This window comes from Ananas comosus, linkage group 15, assembly GCF_001540865.1.
Source record: "Ananas comosus cultivar F153 linkage group 15, ASM154086v1, whole genome shotgun sequence".
Lineage (NCBI taxonomy): Eukaryota > Viridiplantae > Streptophyta > Magnoliopsida > Poales > Bromeliaceae > Ananas > Ananas comosus.
In genome coordinates, this window is record NC_033635.1 from 2,928,427 (window position 1) to 2,947,776 (window position 19,350).

Below are 19,350 nucleotides of genomic sequence, written 5' to 3' on the forward strand. Positions count from 1 at the left end.
GTATCGTTGCATAATGTTTTGTTTCTCTTGTTACTTTTTTAACAAAAACTCTTTCGGAGATTTTATCAAACTTTGGACTGTAAGGCTTCGTTTGGCTCGTGGTTAAGTAAGAATTAGTTATTTCAGGAATAGGATTAAGTTCAGAATTAAGATGGGATTAGAGTAAATTTGTGTGCGTGAGTGTATTTGTTTCACCATACAAATTTAATTTTTTGAGTCTCAGATACCAACCATCAAACCCTTTTGCCACTTGCGCTAGGGACGGTCGGTTCACTATACAAATCTATTATTAAGATCTTGTTTAATATCATTGTAAATTTTTTATTTCTAATAAAATTTTCTTTTAAAAGTGTCTAGAATTAGATGTTGGATTTTTTTTTTTTTTTTTTTTTTTTGCTTCTTAAAATTGTCGTCTATTATTCAACCAAGGCATACTACAAGCTAAATCAATTACATCAATCGAGAAAAAGTTGCAGGAATTTTGCATCTAACTAAGCAAAGAATCTTTTAGATGCGTCGAAACATAAACTTTATACATATAATTTATTTTCAGAATTCAAATATTTATATGTTATTTAGTATTTATATTTATAATGAAGCATAAACTACTTTTTCTCTCTCTCTCTCTCTCTCTCTCTTTACGGGTCAAAATGCTATTAACGTGTCACCCTCGAGGAGCCGCAATGAGGCAATGAAAAAAATCTTTTGGGCCCAAATAATTGAACAGGCCACCGATATTGACCAAAACGCCCCTAACCATTTTCCCCATTTTCCTAAAATGACCCTTGCTTGATCTCCCCCAGATTCTGTCGCCCACCACCTCACAAGGCAACGAGTAACTATTTCTCCGCACCCGGTGCACCGCGTCAACCGTACACCACACTATTAGCCCACTTTTACTATGGACGCATCTCCCACCCCACTAAATCAAATATTAAAAGAGTTGGCACAAAAATATATGAAGATATGCTTTTACTATACATCATGAATATAAAGAGACTTTTCTGATTCTAGTCGCAAGTGAAAATATTTTTTAAGTGAAAAAAGTAGTACTTGAGAGATTTACATAAGGAATAAAATAAGTGGAGGACAAAAAAATCGGGATCTAGACTCTACAAATCACAAAGTTGCTAAATAGTGTGAATATAGATTAATTTCATGCAGATTTTTATAAATATAGTGAATTATAAATATATTTCTATAAAATTTAATTTTTATATATTATTTCTATAAAAATCCAGATGTTTTCAAATATCTTTCTGCGGTTAGAATCAGTTAAAAAATTTTAGTTAACTATAGAATTAAACACTTAATCCTAATTAGTTAATGAGGTGAATTGACTCTTTTTTTACTCCTCTTTAATTAACAGTTGAAATTTTTAGAGGAATATAATTATGATGGCAAAAAGGTCATTTCACTCATAAAATAAATAGTACTTTAACAGTAACAAATGAGAGAGATATATTTAAAAATATTAGAATTTTTTTAGAGAAAATATTTGAAAGTTAAACTTTGCAGAAATAAATAAATTTATAATTTACTATATTTGCAAGGACTTATATGAAATTAATCTGAAAATTTTGTTTGGGGCCGATCATCAACAAGAACCGGGTGCAGGGAAAATTCCCCGCGAACACCGGCACGTGCGAGGGTGGCGTCGCCGCGCATATTGCGTCACGACACGTGTCCGGATCCGCGTCCTTATCCTCATGGTCGGCGTCAGCACCGATGACGTGTCCGGGACGGTGGATCTCCTTCCGCTTCGCAAGATGTCGACAGCCGAAATTTCTATTCCTGCACCGGGTGTACACTAACACTACAAACACCGCAATTTATATCTGATATCTAATAATTAATATTTAAAATTAAATTTTAATACGACAAGAATTATATACACAATCTAATAATAATGCATATATAAAAAAATATCATCAAATAATTCTAAAAATCAATGGTGAAAAAAAAAAAAAATCCTTATTGTGATATAGTAGGCCTTTTTAATTTCACGCTCTTGTTGTAGAGGAGTTTTAGAGTGCGGTGCACGGGCTTGTACTTTTACACCCGGTGCAGAAAAATAGTTCCGGTGACAGGACCGATGCTGACGTCATCCAGGAGCTTTTGGTGCAACACGTAACCTCACGACCTCGCAAGTTGGCAACTTGGATGAGGTGTCGCCGGCCCCACCGCTTGCATACATACACGTGTCCCCAGGTCTCTGTCTGCACACGTGGCGCGAGATGCGGCGCCCTTGCGTACCCCAAGACGGACAGGCCGGTTCCCTGGAACCAGTCCACCATGGACCGGCCTTTTTAAAAAAAAAAAATTGCACAACCAAATTGTTTTGAACTCCTAATTAACGTGATCTGCAACACTCACAGTGGCTGTATATTTGCGAGTCATAATTTTGGACATAGTGCAGTAACACAACTCAAAAATCGTCATATGCAATGCGGAGTTAAGTAGGAAATTTAATAAAATACAAAACCGTTTAATTTAAAATTATATAACACGGTTCAATATAATACAGATGAAAGATAATACAGTATTTTAAACATTTAAAATCCTATTCAAAATATTTAAATAATTTCTAACTAAAATAGCTGATGTGATTATCCAATGCTAAAACTGCTCGCTAATTCGAATGGCCACATCAATAATTTAATACTTAATTCAATATTTAATATAAAGCGAAGGCCAATCCATTCAACATAGTTGTCTTGTAAACGCTATTATGTTTAATATCATAAGTTCACAGAGCTAGTAAATTTTGAATATATGTATATTAGAATTTGAAGATTAGTGATTTTAATTAGATTTTAAAGAATTTTCATAAATTTGAAGTAGTTTTGGGCTCACGGTGGACCATGTCCAGCTAAGAGATCCGAAAAAAAGACGAAAAAAAGGAAGGGACTGTGCAGGGGGCTGTGGGTGGGTGGTGACGTGGCCCGTGGTGGGCCCACGACCCTATCGCGACCCTCTATATCCTCGCCGATCACTACGGGCTCCATCCTCGGCGGCCCTTTTAATTCCTCGGCGACGCGATCCGCAAATCCTCGCCTTTGACCTCGGTCAAACTCCGGCGCATCACACCGAAACCACCATGCGCATTAAATCACGTCCGTCCGTTTGAGCGGATAGTGTGATCGTCGCGCGTGACGTGGCTCGCGCGGGTAAGCGAGGGGAGAGCAAGTGGAGGCCCGAGGGCCCACAGCGCGACACGTGTAGCTTTTCGAGGACCCTTTCGGAAGCGGACACGTTTCCCCACGAAAACCTTCGCCGCTCCTCCGAGTGGAACGGCGCGCTCGGTGAAGTGGCCACCCAGTTTCGCCACGTGTCCCTCAATCCCAACACGTGGCGACGAGAAGGGATATTTTTTAGGAAAAAATAATAATTAAAATTAAAATAATTAATAATGATAATAATAAAATTTCTTTGTACTAGAGAAGAGAAGAGCTCCGTCTCTCTCTCTCTCCGTCCCCACGCCGCTCCAATTTTTTTTTCATAAAAAAAAAGTTCCTAAAAATCTCCAAAAATGGCTTCGGCTATTCGATCTCTCCTTCGGATTGATCCGAGAAGCGCTTTTCGGATCTCGGAGAGCTAAAAATTCCCCATTTTTTTCCACTCCCGAGAAAAAAAAACCATTTTTCCGTTACTCTGTTCATCTCCTCCCCTGTTTTTTTTTTTTTTTTCCCCCAAAATTCTCGTTTTGATGCGGCAAATTCTCATGGGTTTTGATAAAAACTCGATTTTGTGAGCGGTTTTGATCTCATTTTGGCCGATTCCTTTGCGGTTCGATGGAGGAGGATTCGGCAATGGCGGCGGCGGCGGCGGAGGAGGCGAGTCGCCGCCGCCCGAGAGATCTACTCCGGCGATTCGGCAGCGTCAGTAGTTGTTACGAGGAGAGCGCGAACGGCGCGGATTCGGACGAGATCGAGCTCAGCCTCGGCCTCTCCCTCGGCGGCTGCTTCGGCTCCTATTCGAATCCGAATTCGAAGGGGAAGAACAAATTGGTGCGCTCCTCCTCGCTCGCATCGTTCTCGCCCTTCTCCGGCGACACCGACTTCGCCGCCGCCGCCGCCGCCGCGGCGGCGGCGGCGGCGGCGAGCCCGCTGGCGAGGACGTGCTCGCTGCCGACGGAGACGGAGGAGGAGCGGAGGAAGCGGAAGAAGATGGAGAGCCTGAAGAGGCTGGAGGCCAAGAGGAAGAGGCTGGAGCGGCGGAATTCGTTGAAGCCCGCGGCGTCGGGCAGGGAGAGATTCGACGGCTTCCCCCCGATATCGCAGGGCTCGATCGGATCGCAGGGAAGCAGTTCTTTCGCTGCAGCAGTTTTCGAAATCAAGGCGGCGGCGGAAGGTATTCGATCCGATCAATCTACAATCATTCATTAATTTTTTTTGAGCACTCAGTAAAATTCAGTAAGGTGTTTGTTTAGTCACTCTGCAAATTACGCGAGAACATTGAGTAAGTTCGTAATCCGAATTGTTTGTGCCTCTGCAGTAATCGCGGTGCTCAGTGATTTCGCGATCTGTAATGTGGTAAACTGAGTGTCGAAGTAGCTCCATCTATTTCATTGATGCCCCGATAATATTATCTAGTTTCGCCTATTCGGATGATTCTCTAATCGCCTTATTCGAAATTTTAGTATACATTTCTCATTATAGCTTATTCTTTGTTTAGAGATCGCGAGTTACTAATTTTATCTTTGTCTAAAAGCACTACCACTGCGTTCTTCATTTATCGCGTAATAAACAAGTGCTAGTAAACTGCCACCTCTAAAACAGTAGGTTTGTCGGTTTCAGCCTGCGAGTCTGATGGTCGACAATGTGGCTACATGTGGTCTTAATGATTAGAAAAGCTTTTTCAGTAATATTAGCATTGATTGCGAATGAATTGCGCGACGACAAATTGAGATGATTCGGATGCATGCGATGACGACAACTTGGTGCGTGGCACTGGAAAGTCGTGATAGCACTAAGTATGATAGAATATGTTTTGCAAGCAAAGCGAGCGGGAAAAGGTAGCTCATATAGTCGACACCGAAAAGTTTGGAAAGAATTTGTGGTGGTTTACGGGGTTTTGGTACGAATTAGCAGGTAGGTTGTAGGTTAGAAAAGGTTAGTTTAACATGATAAATGGAATTATTTTAATTTTCTTTATTTGGTGAAGGCTTTTTTTGGTTGAATTTCTGCGTATTTCATAGTAGATACTTATTTTTATTGTTACACGGCATCATCATCAATCGACAGATTCGGAGAAAATCTCATTAAGAATTCCCTTATGTAAGAATTTGGTAGGATCCTTCATTTCTGATTTAATGAAACTTCTTTAAATAAACAATAGTCTATTCTTGCCTGCCGTTTTATTCTTGATGGAATGATCTTCTCTCTCAAAGTACTACGATGCTGGCGTCTGTCGAGTGTCAACTTACTATATCCGCAAAAAAGTCATAACATCAGTTATTTGGGCTCAAAAACTATGCTCAAGTTAAGCCGAGGACGAGTCCGTCAGCAAGCCAACAAGAACTGAGGTAGAATTCTCATTCTCCGAAACCTCGAATTCGAGAAAAGTCTCCATTACTCGTTTAACATTAGCTTCGAGTCTATTAAGATGAAGAAATTGCTCACAAGCATCATTGTAGTTACTGCCGCTAATGGAATGTGACACTCCCTTGCTGCGGTTTTACTGAAAGAACGAATGTGAAACGCCTCTTGCTTCATTTTTAGTTCATTCTTCATATGTATTTGTCGCTATATTGTCATATTAACTGTTGGTGTTTTGCGTATCTTTTTTCCATTGTTTTGTTGTCTATAAATTCCCCTATTCATGTATCGAATTTCTTCGCTCTTTTCAGGAAATGATAGCCCCTTGAAAGTCCAACCACTGCCCGACAATATCAACCATAGAATAGCAGCAATGCCTCCTACAGCACCGACAAGAGCAGCGACGAATTGCAACATTGGACAACAGAGTCCTGTAAGAACTCTATCAGGCAGAACCAACAGCCTCGGGAAGAACATAATGGAAGACATGCCGTGCGTGTCGACCAAGGGAGACGGCCCCAATGGGAGGAGAATCGAAGGCTTCCTTTTCAAATTCGAGAAGGTCGAAGACGTGAGGATAGTTTGCGTGTGTCACGGCAGCTTCCTCACCCCCGCCGAGTTCGTGAAGCATGCCGGAGGCGGAGACGTCGCGCACCCTCTAAAGCACATTGTGGTCAACCCTTCTCCATCGAGCTTTTCATAATCCTCGATCCGAATCATGCATTGCATTGCGTGGTGATATTAACAGAGCAGCTTTTATTCTTGGCAGAGCAGATACATTAAACTCGGTCATTGTGCACCGACCAGACCTGCAGATACAAGATATCTGCTCTATCGATGGTGAAACATGCTCTCTTATTATCATCGTCCGCGTCAGTCCAAGGTATCTTCTTGAGTAGTTGGGCTTGTTTTCCTCTTTTGCCAGACAATTATGGAAAAGGAGGAAACAAACATGAAGAGCAATGGATAAAGGTTTGTTGCCAGACTTAAGGGATTAATTCTGGATGGTTGTTCCTCTCAGAAATTAAGTGTCCCATTGGTGTTTCTGGTTGGTGGAACATGGCCATCAAGATGATGATATTCTCAATTTTATGGTCATATGGTCTTTGCCAAGCTGATGTGGTATTGAACTTTAGATCCATAGGCGGTTAAGAAGTTAAAAGAAATAGAAAGTATGGTTTGTAAAGGTTAAGAGATGCAAAAGAAAGGAAATTTCCTCTTTTCCTATGCTGAACCATATAAGAGCAGTACTAAAGCTGCTTTTTTTTTAATTATTATTTCTCCTTTTTTTTTTTCATGCCTTTTCTTTTCTCATGTGGCTTTCTGTTTTTTCAGGGGAGTATAGATAATCGTCTTTCAATATTGACACTGGATTTATTTGGATTTTGATTGTAAATAATTTGGTTGCAGTTCTCAAATTTTAATACAGAAATTTTTTCCGGGGCATATTTTCTTAAAGATAACATGGGAATCAGTTTATTTAAAAAAACAGCTTAATTTATCATGGTATTAGTCATTTATTATGAACAGCAAATATGTTTATCTCTTGCTAATTTCCAAACAGAGGGAATCTCTCGCTATATGATGATCAAAGTGCTATTATCAGAGTCCAGTTTTGTTATTAACGAAAATTAGCTGAATTCAATTACTATTACCTTAACATGGCAGGATCTATGAATATCTTTAAAAGGATCCTTTGGCTAGATTTAATGAATCAATTGTGCAGAGTACAATTGAGTTTTGCTAATAATTCCACCTTTGTTTTTTAAGGTTAATAATATTTATAATATCTCTATCTTTTGGGTTGCAACAAACATGTCACTCCAGGGGAGCTGGATCAAGAGGTTTAGCTGGATATAATTTGAATTAAGAAAAAACTTTAAATATCACTCCGGTAGTTTCACACTTTCTCACTTTAATACTCTGTAGTTTAAAGTGTATAAATTTAGTGCTATGTAGTTTTCTTTTTATTTTTTATTATCGATTTCACTAATTTTTTTCATTAAATTAGTTACAAAGTTAAAACTAAAGGGTACTAAAATGAATATTCGGTAAATCTATGTAGGATATCTGAAATTTTTTTTATATAATTTAACGAGATATTAATGGAGAAGCGAACGAAAAGATAAAATAAAACCACAGGGCGCTAATTTGATACATTTTAAACCACGGGACACTAGAGTGCGAAAGTGAGAAACTACATGGATGTTACCCTTGAATTAATATACAGTGGTGCGAACCAATGATCATTGGGTGATGACGTATGCTTGTTCTCCGAGTCCTTAATAAACATTTTGGTGGTGACTCGTGAAACAAAGGACAAAATTCTTCTTTTTCTTTGAAATTAGGGACAAATAGGTGGTGACAAAATTCATTGAAAAATTAGTAATCAGCTTGTCAACATCATCTTCATATTTCAGGTGGGGGGCAAAATTCTCCAAATTGCTAAGTCCCTGCTTATGTGCCTGGGATTAATATATGTAGACACTTCTAAAGCCTAATAAAGGGTGAAATTTTTTTTATTGCTCCACAAAGCCTAGTTCAGATCTATGCTAGTTAATTCGCGAATTATTCGCGAATTTTTAAAAAAACGAATTAAACGGCCGAATTCATATTTTTCCGAAAAATTCGAAAAAAAACGTGATTTTTTGACTAAAAATACTTGTTCGCGTATTATACGCGCAAGCCGAATTATTCGGCCAAAAAAAGGGGTCGCGCCCGCTCCCCCGCGCATGCGGGCCGGCTGGCCCAAAAGAGTAAAATACAAAAAAAAAAAAAAAAACCCTTTCCAAACACCTCGCCCAAGACAGAAAATAAAAAAAAAACTCTTTCCGAATTTTTTACTTAATTAGCTTAATTTTGTAACTATTTATTCTTATATTTTTAAGAAATATAAATATTTATGCTAATAGTATAAATCTTGAGAGAAAAAAATTTAATTTAATAGCCGAATTTTTTATCCCGAATTTTTATTTGGTGAACGTATAATATCCGTATAAATCACGTATCCGAATAATTGATGAACCATTTTTTAGCCGTATTTTTTAACAAATTTAAAAATTAAAAGACGAATTTTATCCGATTTATATCCGTACCGAATTTTTGTCGAATCAGAATTACCTAACTATGGTTCAGATAGGTCTCTAGAGATAATAAAGAAAAAGAGAAATATTATGTGTACACCTTATGAATAGGATGTAAATTTCACACTCACGTTTTTAAGAATTCTTTTTTTAAAATATTAGTCAAAATAAGAACATGGGTAATCACTGCTTCTATGGATAAAAAATAATAAAAAAAAATCATTCAGACAGTTTCAGCGCATAATAAAGAGTGTGGTGATCATTCTACACTGATGGTAGAAGATATAATAGATAGAGAAGATCAAGAAATAATCATTAATAAAGCAGTTGTGATGTTGAAGTAGATTTGGACAATTATTGCATATCATAACACAGAACAAGTTTTGCTTGTACAAGAAAAATGCTATACAAAATTGAACTAATTTAATAAGATACATGAGGTGCTTCTTAACTGCTAATTTTAGTAGAATATACCTAATTGGAGAAATTGTGGGTTTGAACCTAGTCCACCACACAAGCTGTGGACTGATCATCACATTTTCATCCATGTTTCCCCAACTGATGGGTATAAGTTTGAATAAGCAGTTAAGCAAAAAATACACTCAAACTGAAATGAAATTGAAGACACTACTACATACCATCTTTGTTTCCTTCACCAAACCGAGAAAATGAGCTTGTAACATCACTCCAAATATTAACAAAAATTACCAGGAAAGAGAAAATTTCAACTTCACTAGAGTTCCTTCTAGCCTCCGCCGGTAGATGCCGACTCAGGAGTAGAATGTTCCAAAATTTAAGAATAAGTTAATTTATGATGGATGTTTAAGTGCAACAGAAAATGCAGCAGCACCTTACCTCTGAACTTGAACACTCCAAAAGAACTCCCACGGATCCAAAAGCAAAGATATTTCAGGATACAACATGAAAAGTCAAGTACAAGGATCAATTTTGAAATCAATCTAGTAATTTACATTTGCATTTCTGTTTTCTTTCCCTTTGCAGTTACATTGAACACCCAGGAATGGAAGACGGAAAAAAAAAAGATCTATTATACAAAGTTGACATCTAAAGCACAAAGGCGAAGTCTATAAATTTGAAAATTGTACCATAGACCATAAGTTACAGCTAAATGTACCTTCCTAACTGTGAATTTTGTTAATCATGCATTCATTATTGGCACAAAGACTACAAGTTACAACTTACTGTACCTCTCTAAGTAGTGAATCTGTTAATAGCAAAGCATTAATTTGCTGCTAGCAGGTAGGAGGTTGAAGTTGCTTTAGCCGCTGGACAACCTGCTTCATTGTGGGCCGGATAGTAAGCGAGTCAACTGTACACATGACAGCTAAATGCAAGGTCTCCACCAAATCGTCATGAGGCCCCACATCCCACAGACCCTCGATAAAGAACTCACGAGCTCGGCCTTGGCGAAGCAACATGCAAGCCCAAGCAACTATATTGAAACCATTCCCATACGGTGAGAACGATGGGTCCAAGGCTTTCTTGTCTGAGATCAACTCCATTAGTACCACCCCGTAGCTATAGACATCGGCCTTATCAGAAACACGACAAGTCATTGCATACTCAGGAGCAACATATCCAAAGGTTCCAGCCACACCAGTAGTTGCGTGGGTTTCAGAATTACCCAGAAGTCTTGCCAATCCGAAGTCAGAGAGATAAGCATTGAAATCATTGTCCAACAAAATGTTGCTTGGTTTAACATCTCTGTGAAGAATTCGAGGCACACAGCCGTCGTGAAGGTAAGCGAGTGCCCTAGCAATGTCTAATGCGATTTTATGAAGCATCCTCCAGTCTACTGCTCTCTTGTGCCTTTCCTGTATAAATCTCTCAAGATTTCCTCCAGGTAAGTAGTTATATATGAGAAACATCTCCGATTCGCTAAGATGATAACCAATTAGGGTGACAAGATTGGAATGGCGTAATCTTGCTAGGGTTTTGATCTCAGCATGGAACTGTTGAAGCCCTTGGAACCGTCCAACAGACAGTCTCTTTATAGCAACCAAAACACCTGGCGAAATCTCAGCCTTGTAAGTGGCTCCAAATCCTCCACTTCCAATGCAGTTGCTCGCATTGAAACTCCCTGTGGCCCGAACTACATTCTCAAAAGTTATTGGAACCCCTATATCAGTAAATACTGTGACCGCCCTTCTTCGATTAGACTGAACTGTAAATCGAGGTGCACACTTCCTTGTGTATATGAAAAGCAAAATGACGGCGAAGAGGACAGCAACTATTGCAGTCGCTGATGTTACTGAGGCTATCTCAATGGAACTTAACCCACTGTTTGAACTCTTATTCGGAGAGCTTTGAGGCATGGAATCACTGTAGTTTGGTGAATTGCTGCCATAAGACTGACGGTCCGATGGTGGTACAGATAGGGAAAATACATGACAGGACTGCAGTAGAGGGTTTCCAAGAACACTTTCGCATCTTATTGTGCTGGCATTTAAAGGAAGCGGCCCAGATAAATTATTGAATGACACATTAAACATGGTAAGAGATGCCACGTGAGCAAAACCAGAAGGAATCTCTCCAGAAAGGCTGTTGTTGTCGAGAAGAAGTGTGGTGAGATTTTTCAAGTTCACAAGGCCACTAGGGATTTTTCCTGAAAGTAAGTTCGAGGAGAGATCCAAAATTTTCAGCGACTGCAAACTGTCTAAGCCAGCAGGAATGTTACCCTTGAGAAAGTTATTACCCAATAAAAGTTGCTGCAAACGCGCCAAATTCTCAATACTTGAAGGAATCTCACCGCTAAGACTGTTCCTGCTCAAGTCAAGACTGACAAGGTTATCCAATTGCCCAATGCTTTGAGGAATCATCCCAGTAAATCGATTACCAGCAACAGCAAAAACCAAAAGAGATTTGCACATGGCACCGATTTCTACCGGAATTTCATCAGAAATCAGGTTGTTGCTGAGATCAATGATGAAACCATTTAAGAAATTGCACATACTTAAAAGAGTATTGTTCAATGGACCAACAAGATTATTTCCATCAGCCAAAAAAGCATAAGCAGTTTGATTTCCAATTTTCTCAGCAGCCAGCGGTAAAGACGGCAGAGCTCCAGTAAAATTATTCTGGCCAAAGTTATGAAAAACCATAATATCATCACCGGCATACGATGATATTTCTGCACGAATTTTGCACACAAGGAAGGAAGAGTATGTGGAGGCAAGGTCATCGAATGGGAGCTTAGAGGAAGGGCAAGCCGTAGGGCTAAACCTCGGGATGGAGCCAGATAGATGATTTCCACTAACATCGAAAAAATCCATACAAGGAATAGGAAGCTCCTCGCTGATAGATCCGGTCAGTTTGTTCGAGCTCAAGTTCAAATATTTAAGATTCTTGCATTTCCCTAGGGCTTTTGGAATCCCTTCGGTAAAATGATTCTCGCCCAAGTTAACCATTTCCAAGCTCTTGCAAGCACCCCAATTGCTCGGAATTTTTCCCTCCAGGTTTGCCCTAGGGGCCCAGAGGACCCTAAGTTTCGGCAGAGCTGTAATCCCTGCGATCCCACCTTGGTAATAGTTAAAATCATCAACGTCCACATTGGTTGAACTATTGGAAATTGCAGGTGAATTGTAAGGGTTCGAAAGAACGAGAACCGACAACTCCTTGCACCCTCCGAGCTCGGGAGGTACAGGGCCACTTAGGCTGTTCCTTGAAACATCAAAAATTTGAAGCTTTTCCAGCTGTCCTAGACTGGAAGGGAGAACATCGTCCAATAGGTTGGAGAAGAGCAGTAGCGATCGAAGATTAGTGCAATTTCCCAAGCTAAGAGGAATGCTACCAACGAGAAGGTTCCCGGATAGGTCCAAGTACTCAAGTGTTGCGCAATTGGCTCCGAGATCGTCAGGGATCGACCCGCTGAGCCGATTGAAAGAGAGATAGAGCTGCTTAAGCATAGGGAGGGTGCCGAGAAACGCCGGGATGGAGCCGTTGAGCTGGTTGAAGGAGAGGTCTAGGGTTTCTAAACCTAGGGTTTTCGAGAGCGAGGCGGGGATCTCACCTTGGATAAGGTTGGAAGCCAAATTGAGGACCCGCAGGCGGCGGGGAAAGACGGAGGGAAGGGAGCCGGAGAGCCCGCCGTTCCCTTCAAGATCGAGCACTTCGAGGTTCTCCAGAGCCCAGATCTCGGCGGGGACCTCGCCGGAGAAGGCGTGGAAGGGGAGAGCGAGGACGCGAAGCTGCGGCAGCGATCCGAGGGCGGGGCTCAGCTTCCCGGCGAGTCTCCGGCCGGAATCGGGGCGGCTCCGGCGAGAGGGGAAGGGTCCGGGGCATGAGGCGAAGGAGCCGCCGCCCTCGGCGGAGATGCTGAGGGACACAACCCGGGAGCCGGCGTCGCACGCGACCCCAGGCCATGAGCAGTGGTCTCCGCCGCCTCCTCCGGCGGACCAGAGGCCGAGGAGTCCATCGGGGTCGGAGGAGACGGAGGCCTTGAACTGGAGTAGGGCAGATCGCTCGGCGGCGCGGGGGTCGTCGAGGGCCCGAGCAGGAGGAGGACGACGAGGAGAGGCGCAGCTAGGGTTCCGGCGAGGATCGCCCGGCAGCGGGTCATCGCCGGCGGGGCTCGCATTCGGGATGCAACCCTAACCCTAAATCGAAAACCCTAGTCCGATATATATATATATATATATAGATATCACTCTTTCTCTTTCTCTCTCTCTCTAGGGGGAGGAGAGAGGAGGAGGAGGAGAAGGGCAAGGGCGTAAATAGAGGAGGTATTGGGGGGGGTTTCGCGGGGAAGCGCGTTTTCGTCTTCGTCTTCGTCTTCGTCGTCCGCTGCGGTGAAGGGTGAAGCTCTGGTTTGGTATTTCTCTGCTTTCTTCACCCCTCCTCCTCCCTCCTTCCACTGCTGCTGCTTTTTTACTGTCCTTGTCCTTCCACTCGCCCACGCAAAATATCGACCAGCTTTTGTGACTCCGTCAATCTAGACTACTTGGTTGGTACCTGTATATGCGATTAAATTACAAAAAAATATATATATAAATATTTATTTTTTTATTTTTTAAAAATTTATATTTTATTTTTTTAATATCTTAAGTTGTTATATTTAGCCACTTTTGTTAGAATTCTATTACTATTTTATCTATTTTTTTATAATTTATATTGAAATTATTTTTCAAAATCACGGAATAGAAGAAATAAGAACAATTTGGTTATTTTTCTCCTTTCATTAATGTCGTACACTCTTGAAATAATTTTAAAATTTGAAGAGAAAAAAATATAGATTTTTAAAAGTCACGGAGCGAAAGTGAAAAAATAGATATGTAAATTTTTTTTTGTAATTTAGTCTATATATTTATATATAATTAAGTTTTTTCAAAAAAAATAAAAAAATATTTAAATCTAAGATTTAGAATATGAGAGAGTTCAAATGTATATATATATATATATATAGAGTCCGGCTACTATATTATTATGAGTACGATCGCCTTCGTACTCATAAGTTGTTTTCAATGATAGAGCTTCCGAATCGACGATCCATACCGTTAAACGTTATCTAGAGCATTTGAAACATCTAGAAATCAAATTTCATAATTTTTCGATATCATTTACCTTATGATCAAAAGCTCACAAAATTGACAATTTTTAACGGCCGGTATGGAATACTTATTAGTTTAACGGTGCAAAAGAATCCGAATAGGTTGAATCTTTGATAGAAAATTCTATTCACTACCTAGATAAAGATCAATAACTCCGATTTTAAATTGAAAGATCCGATCATCCATTTTTAAGACATCGTTCGATTTTGACTGTTCATTTTATGCCCGCTTGATGGACTTTATTATGATTCCGAAAAATTGCAAAATTTATTTTCTAGAAGTTTTAAATACTCTAGATTATATTTAACGGGATGGATCGTCGATTCAGAATCTCCATCATCGAAAACAACTTATGAGTACGAAGGGCTCAATACTCATAATAGTATAGTAGCCCTACTCTATATATATATATATATATAGTAGGGCTGCTGTGCTGCTCTCAGGAGCACGGAGGCCTCCGTGCTCCTGAGCCGTTTTCGATGATGGAGTCTCCGAATCGACGATCGGCTCCGTTAAATTTGATCTAGCTTATTTGAAGTTTCTAGAAAAAAAATTTTGCGATTTTTCGATATCATTTACCTAGCAATCGAAAGGATACAAAATCAATAATTTTTAACGGTTGAAAATAAAAATTCTATAAAAAGTGGTGATATAGCACTAAAATTTTCGATCAGAGATATTGATCTTGTTGTAGATAGTATAAAGAATTTTGTATCAAAATTTCATCTGATTTGAATACTTCTACACCGTTAAATTTGAAAACGGCAGATATCAACCATTAAAAATTATGAAATTTGAATCCTTTCGATCACTAGGTAAATGATATCAAAAAATTGCAAAAATTATTTTCTAGAAACTTCAAATGCGCTAGATCAAATCTAACGAAGCCGATCGTCGATTCGAAAATTCCATAATCGAAAATGGCTCAGGAGCGCGGAGGCCTCCGTGCTCCTGAGAGCACAGCAGCCCTGCTCTATATATATATATATATATATATATATATATATATATATATATATATATTGGGTTGAGTGGGTGGTTGATTAAATAGTATAATCGAACAGATGAAAATGATAAAAGAGGTAAATCTAACAGCAGAAAATTTGATAATACCAAATGCTTCGTGCTATCGATAGTATCCCAGCCGGACTATATATATATATATATATATATATATATATATATATATAGAGTAGGGCTAGAATACTTGTAAAAGTATCATGGGGGTGATACTTGTGTGTTTTTAGCCCTTGGATGGAGAGATGTGAGGTTGAGATGATGGTGGTAGGTGGTGGTAGGTGGTGGTAGGTGGAATAGTGTTTAATCCAAGGACTATTAATAATCAAAAAGTAGATCCAATGGCTTAAAACCTAATAGCACCATGATAGTGATACTTGTAAAAGTATCATAGCTCAACTATATATATATATATATATAATTAGGCTGTTATACTATCTATAGTACCGGAGCTTCGGTACTATCGTCTTGTTTTCGATCGTAGAGTGCTCAAATTAACGATCCACAACGTTAAATATGATCTAGGATATATGAAATTCTTAGAAATAAAATTTTAGTTTTTTTCGATATCGTTTACTTAGTAAATAAATTATGTCAAAATGGACGGTGAAAATTTAATAATCTTTAAAATTTAAGTATAGGACTTTTAAATTCAAGATAAAAAATGTTAACCTTAATCTAGATAGTTTAAAGTATTTTCTATCAAAATTTGAAAAAATTTAGATTCTTCTACACCGTTAAACTCCAAACTTGCTATAATAGCCATTGAAAATTGACAATTTTGAAATAGTTTGATCATAAATTAAACTATGTCGAAAAAATATAAAATTTTATTTCTAAAAACTTTAAATATCCTAAATCAGTTTTAACGGTATGAACATTTGATTTGAAGACCCTAAGATCGAAAACGAGACTATAATACCGGAACCTCGGTACTATAGATAGTAATGAAAACTATCTCTCTCTCTCTTGCGCGCGCGCTCGCTCTCTCTCTCTCTCTCTCTCTCTCTCTCTCTCTCTCTCTCTCTCTCTCTCTCTATATATATATATATATGCATTTTTATTTTGTGGTTCTAAAAGGGAGTCAAAAAGGGCGTGGCCGGGTCACGCACACTGCTTTGGCTTGTGCTCCTCGCATTTCGAAATTCCGAAAAGGCCCCTCAAGCTTCGGCGACGAGCGTCCGTACGCGCCCATCGCCCTCCTAGGCTTGGTGGGCCCCGCACGTGTGGCGGAGCCCACGGCCGCGTGAGGTGGTGGGCCTTTGGGTGCTTTGTGGGCGATGTGTGCGTGAATTAGGATCACTTTTTTTTTTCCCCCTCCTTTTTTTATTTTTAACGGACAATAATAAAGCATTTTGAATGTATACTATTTGATTTTTTAAAAAAAAACTTAATTTTTTAAATTTATTTGATTTCAGTCAGTCAACAATATTTAAACTTTAACATTTTAGCTAATTTTTTTACTTTATTTATAACTGCGAGAATTACTGTAAAAATATACAATCCATTCAAAATTTAAAATCAAAGTATCATAAATTGACTCAAAATAAAATAAATTGATTAAAATTTAAAAAAATTATATAGTTAATTTAAAATGATTCTAATTAGGTGGGGACCACAACGATTCAACGGGGCTTCGCGCGGTCAACGGGCCGGATTTGGGGGCCCGGCAAGTGGGATTCCGCGTGGCAATGAAAGGAAAAAATATTATATATGTTATATAAAATCACCCCCTTTTCAAATAAATAAAGATGATTTTCTCTAAAAAAAAAAAAACACCTACTTTCATATTTTTGAAGGTTCAAAAAAAATCTATAAGTGTTTCCTATTCATTCCTCTCCTTTAATATAATAAAAGTGATTATAAATATATAAAAGCAGCTGTAGTTTCAAATCTCTATGACCCAAAGTAGGCCCAGCAAATGTGAGAACACATCCACGCAGAGTCTAACCAGGTGTGAACATATTTTATTTTTTGAAAAAAATATATAGTACGTCAACTGCTTCATTTATTATTAATGTAAAATAAAGTTAGTAATTATTTGAACAGCAAATACGGCCAAAAGGCAAAATTGAAGAAGAAAATAGAGTCAGAGTGTTCACATCCTTCACATACTATTCACTTTGTTCATTAAAAAGCAAAAAATGAAGAATAATAAAACTTTGAACTAACGATTTCAAGTATCAATCATCGAGCATTTTGTCACTTGCACTAGAAACAATCAGTGGGGTTTGAAAATTGTTATAGCCAAATAATAATGAAGAGATGCATTTCAAAGTTGATAGCAACTATAGCCGCATTTTAAATAGGTAAAAGAGAAGGACAAAATACCAATATTGTATATTTGTATACAAGTACACAACCAAAACTGGGCTCAGTTGCTTTCCAAAACCAACTTGGGCAATGACTTCTTATAGGTGAGATTACGCTACAAAAGTTGAATCGGATGGAGATACGACACAATCTTAAATATGTGTGAAATACGAGATGCTGAGTCTTAAATTTTTTTTCTAAGTTTGGGGTCCAAAATGGTCGAAAATACGCAAAATTTTGACTGGCTTTTGGAATAAAAATTATTTGCAACCAGTAGTAGTTTAGGTCTTTGTCAAACCAAAGATTATGATAAATATGCTAGATGTGTCTCGAAATTTGGTTATCGACTCTAACTTTAGACCTCTGATTTATTGATAGTTTTGCAATATGACAAATTTAGAAAAAAATTGTTAAAAAAAATTAAACATATGTGATGAGAATTTGGGGACAGGAGCTCCTCCGATACGTATCCAAAACCCATTAAAAAATGTCTTTTTTTTTTTTGCCCTAGAGGCAATACACTGTTGATTATACTTCCACAAAAATTTTGTACTTTTTTTCATAATAAAATTCTGTCCTTTTTCGACCGTATTTTTTTTTTCTGAAAAGGATTTTTCATGTACATAGTTATGTTCATTTTACATTACTGTTTTTTATAGTTTATTCACTTTGCGATGGTTATTTTTTGTTTCTATTTTCGCACTCATCGAAACAAAATTGCTATAAAAAGAGGTGAAATTTTAGTATGGTTCTTCTATAGACTGAATAAAATTCCTTGGAACAAAAAAAAAAAAAAAAAGGCAAAAAAAAAAAAAAAAAAAAAAAGGCAAAAAAAAAGTAAAAAGGCAAAAAAAAAGGAATACTAAGGCCTCATTTGGTATATTATCATGTTTTCTTTTAAAACAAAACTTTTTTTTTTGAGAGATTAAGTACGCTACCCGCTTCGTTTATTTTATTTAGAAATAAACTTAGCTAGAAATGTGAATCAACTAAGATTCGTACTTGGATCTCGGATACCAACCACCAAGTCCTTTGCCACTTGCTCTAGAAACAGTCGATCTTTTAAAACAAAACTTATGCCATAGAATGTGTAAAAGGACAACAAAACGAGTGCAATTTATGCATTTCAAACTATTCGCTTAGCAACAAAAAAACAAAAACCCAAAGCCTCATTTGTCATTCGAATTGGCCAAAGGATCCTTTCTTTTCTTTTCTTTTCTTTTTTTAAATTTCATTTTAACAACTCTAATTACGTGTTACTTGATTAACCACTTTTAGGATCTTTGTTGTAGTTTCAATTTCCTTACCCTTGAAGAGCATGTAAAAGCACAAATTATATAGTACTAGATGTCCTAGCAAATCTGTTAACCAAATCCCTCAATCAGGTACAAAAGCACTAGAATTTCTAGTCAACCATTTCCCACAAAGAACCAAATTCAAAGCCTAACCTTTTCTTGACGTTTCCTTCTTATGCTAGCAAATTTCTGAGCAAAAACAGCCACATTAGAATAAGAAATGTAAAAAGCTTATAATGATCTAACCACTTCAGATCCTTATCTTCCAGATTCTTGTAGGCAATAAAAGTACCCCTTTTTTGTTGGGGGTAATGAAATGGACATAAACCCCCTCAATTTTAGCACTTCTGAAAATATACCTTTGAACTTTCAATCTTAACAATTTTATTTTTTTAACTTTATCAAATATTCAACAAGTCTCTATCCACAAATGAACTTGCTAATTCCACAACTATTTTAATCAACTATCATGTACCCAATCCTGTAAAACTTTAGAATAAAAATCTATTTTCGCTTTAAATTTTAGTAAGATTGG

The 19,350-nt window shown here is 38.1% G+C and overlaps 2 protein-coding genes across 2 annotated transcripts; one reads left to right on the top strand and one right to left on the bottom strand.

Annotated features, from left to right (window-relative positions):
- On the top strand, positions 3,450-6,837 carry LOC109721751 (ninja-family protein 3-like). The gene is made up of 2 exons (XM_020249524.1): positions 3,450-4,353; positions 5,852-6,837. The coding sequence occupies exons 1-2, from the start codon at positions 3,795-3,797 to the stop codon at positions 6,241-6,243; spliced, it is 951 nt and encodes a 316-aa protein (XP_020105113.1). The 5' UTR covers positions 3,450-3,794; the 3' UTR covers positions 6,244-6,837.
- Positions 9,539-16,402, bottom strand: LOC109721511 (LRR receptor-like serine/threonine-protein kinase RPK2). Its single transcript, XM_020249161.1, has 2 exons — positions 16,320-16,402; positions 9,539-13,213 (listed from the first exon to the last, which is right to left on the bottom strand). The coding sequence occupies exons 1-2, from the start codon at positions 16,400-16,402 to the stop codon at positions 9,877-9,879; spliced, it is 3,420 nt and encodes a 1,139-aa protein (XP_020104750.1). The 3' UTR covers positions 9,539-9,876.

Excerpts from the sequence above, each read along its gene's own strand:
- LOC109721751 (XM_020249524.1), top strand. The coding sequence starts at position 3,795 with ATGGAGGAGGATTCGGCAATGGCGGCGGCGGCGGCGGAGGAGGCGAGT. Across the intron at positions 4,354-5,851 it reads AATCAAGGCGGCGGCGGAAG|GAAATGATAGCCCCTTGAAA; the intron begins GTATTCGATCCG and ends CGCTCTTTTCAG.
- LOC109721511 (XM_020249161.1), bottom strand. The coding sequence starts at position 16,402 with ATGGGCGCGTACGGACGCTCGTCGCCGAAGCTTGAGGGGCCTTTTCGG. Across the intron at positions 13,214-16,319 it reads GGAGCACAAGCCAAAGCAGT|CCCCGCCGGCGATGACCCGC; the intron begins GTGCGTGACCCG and ends CCCGAATGCGAG.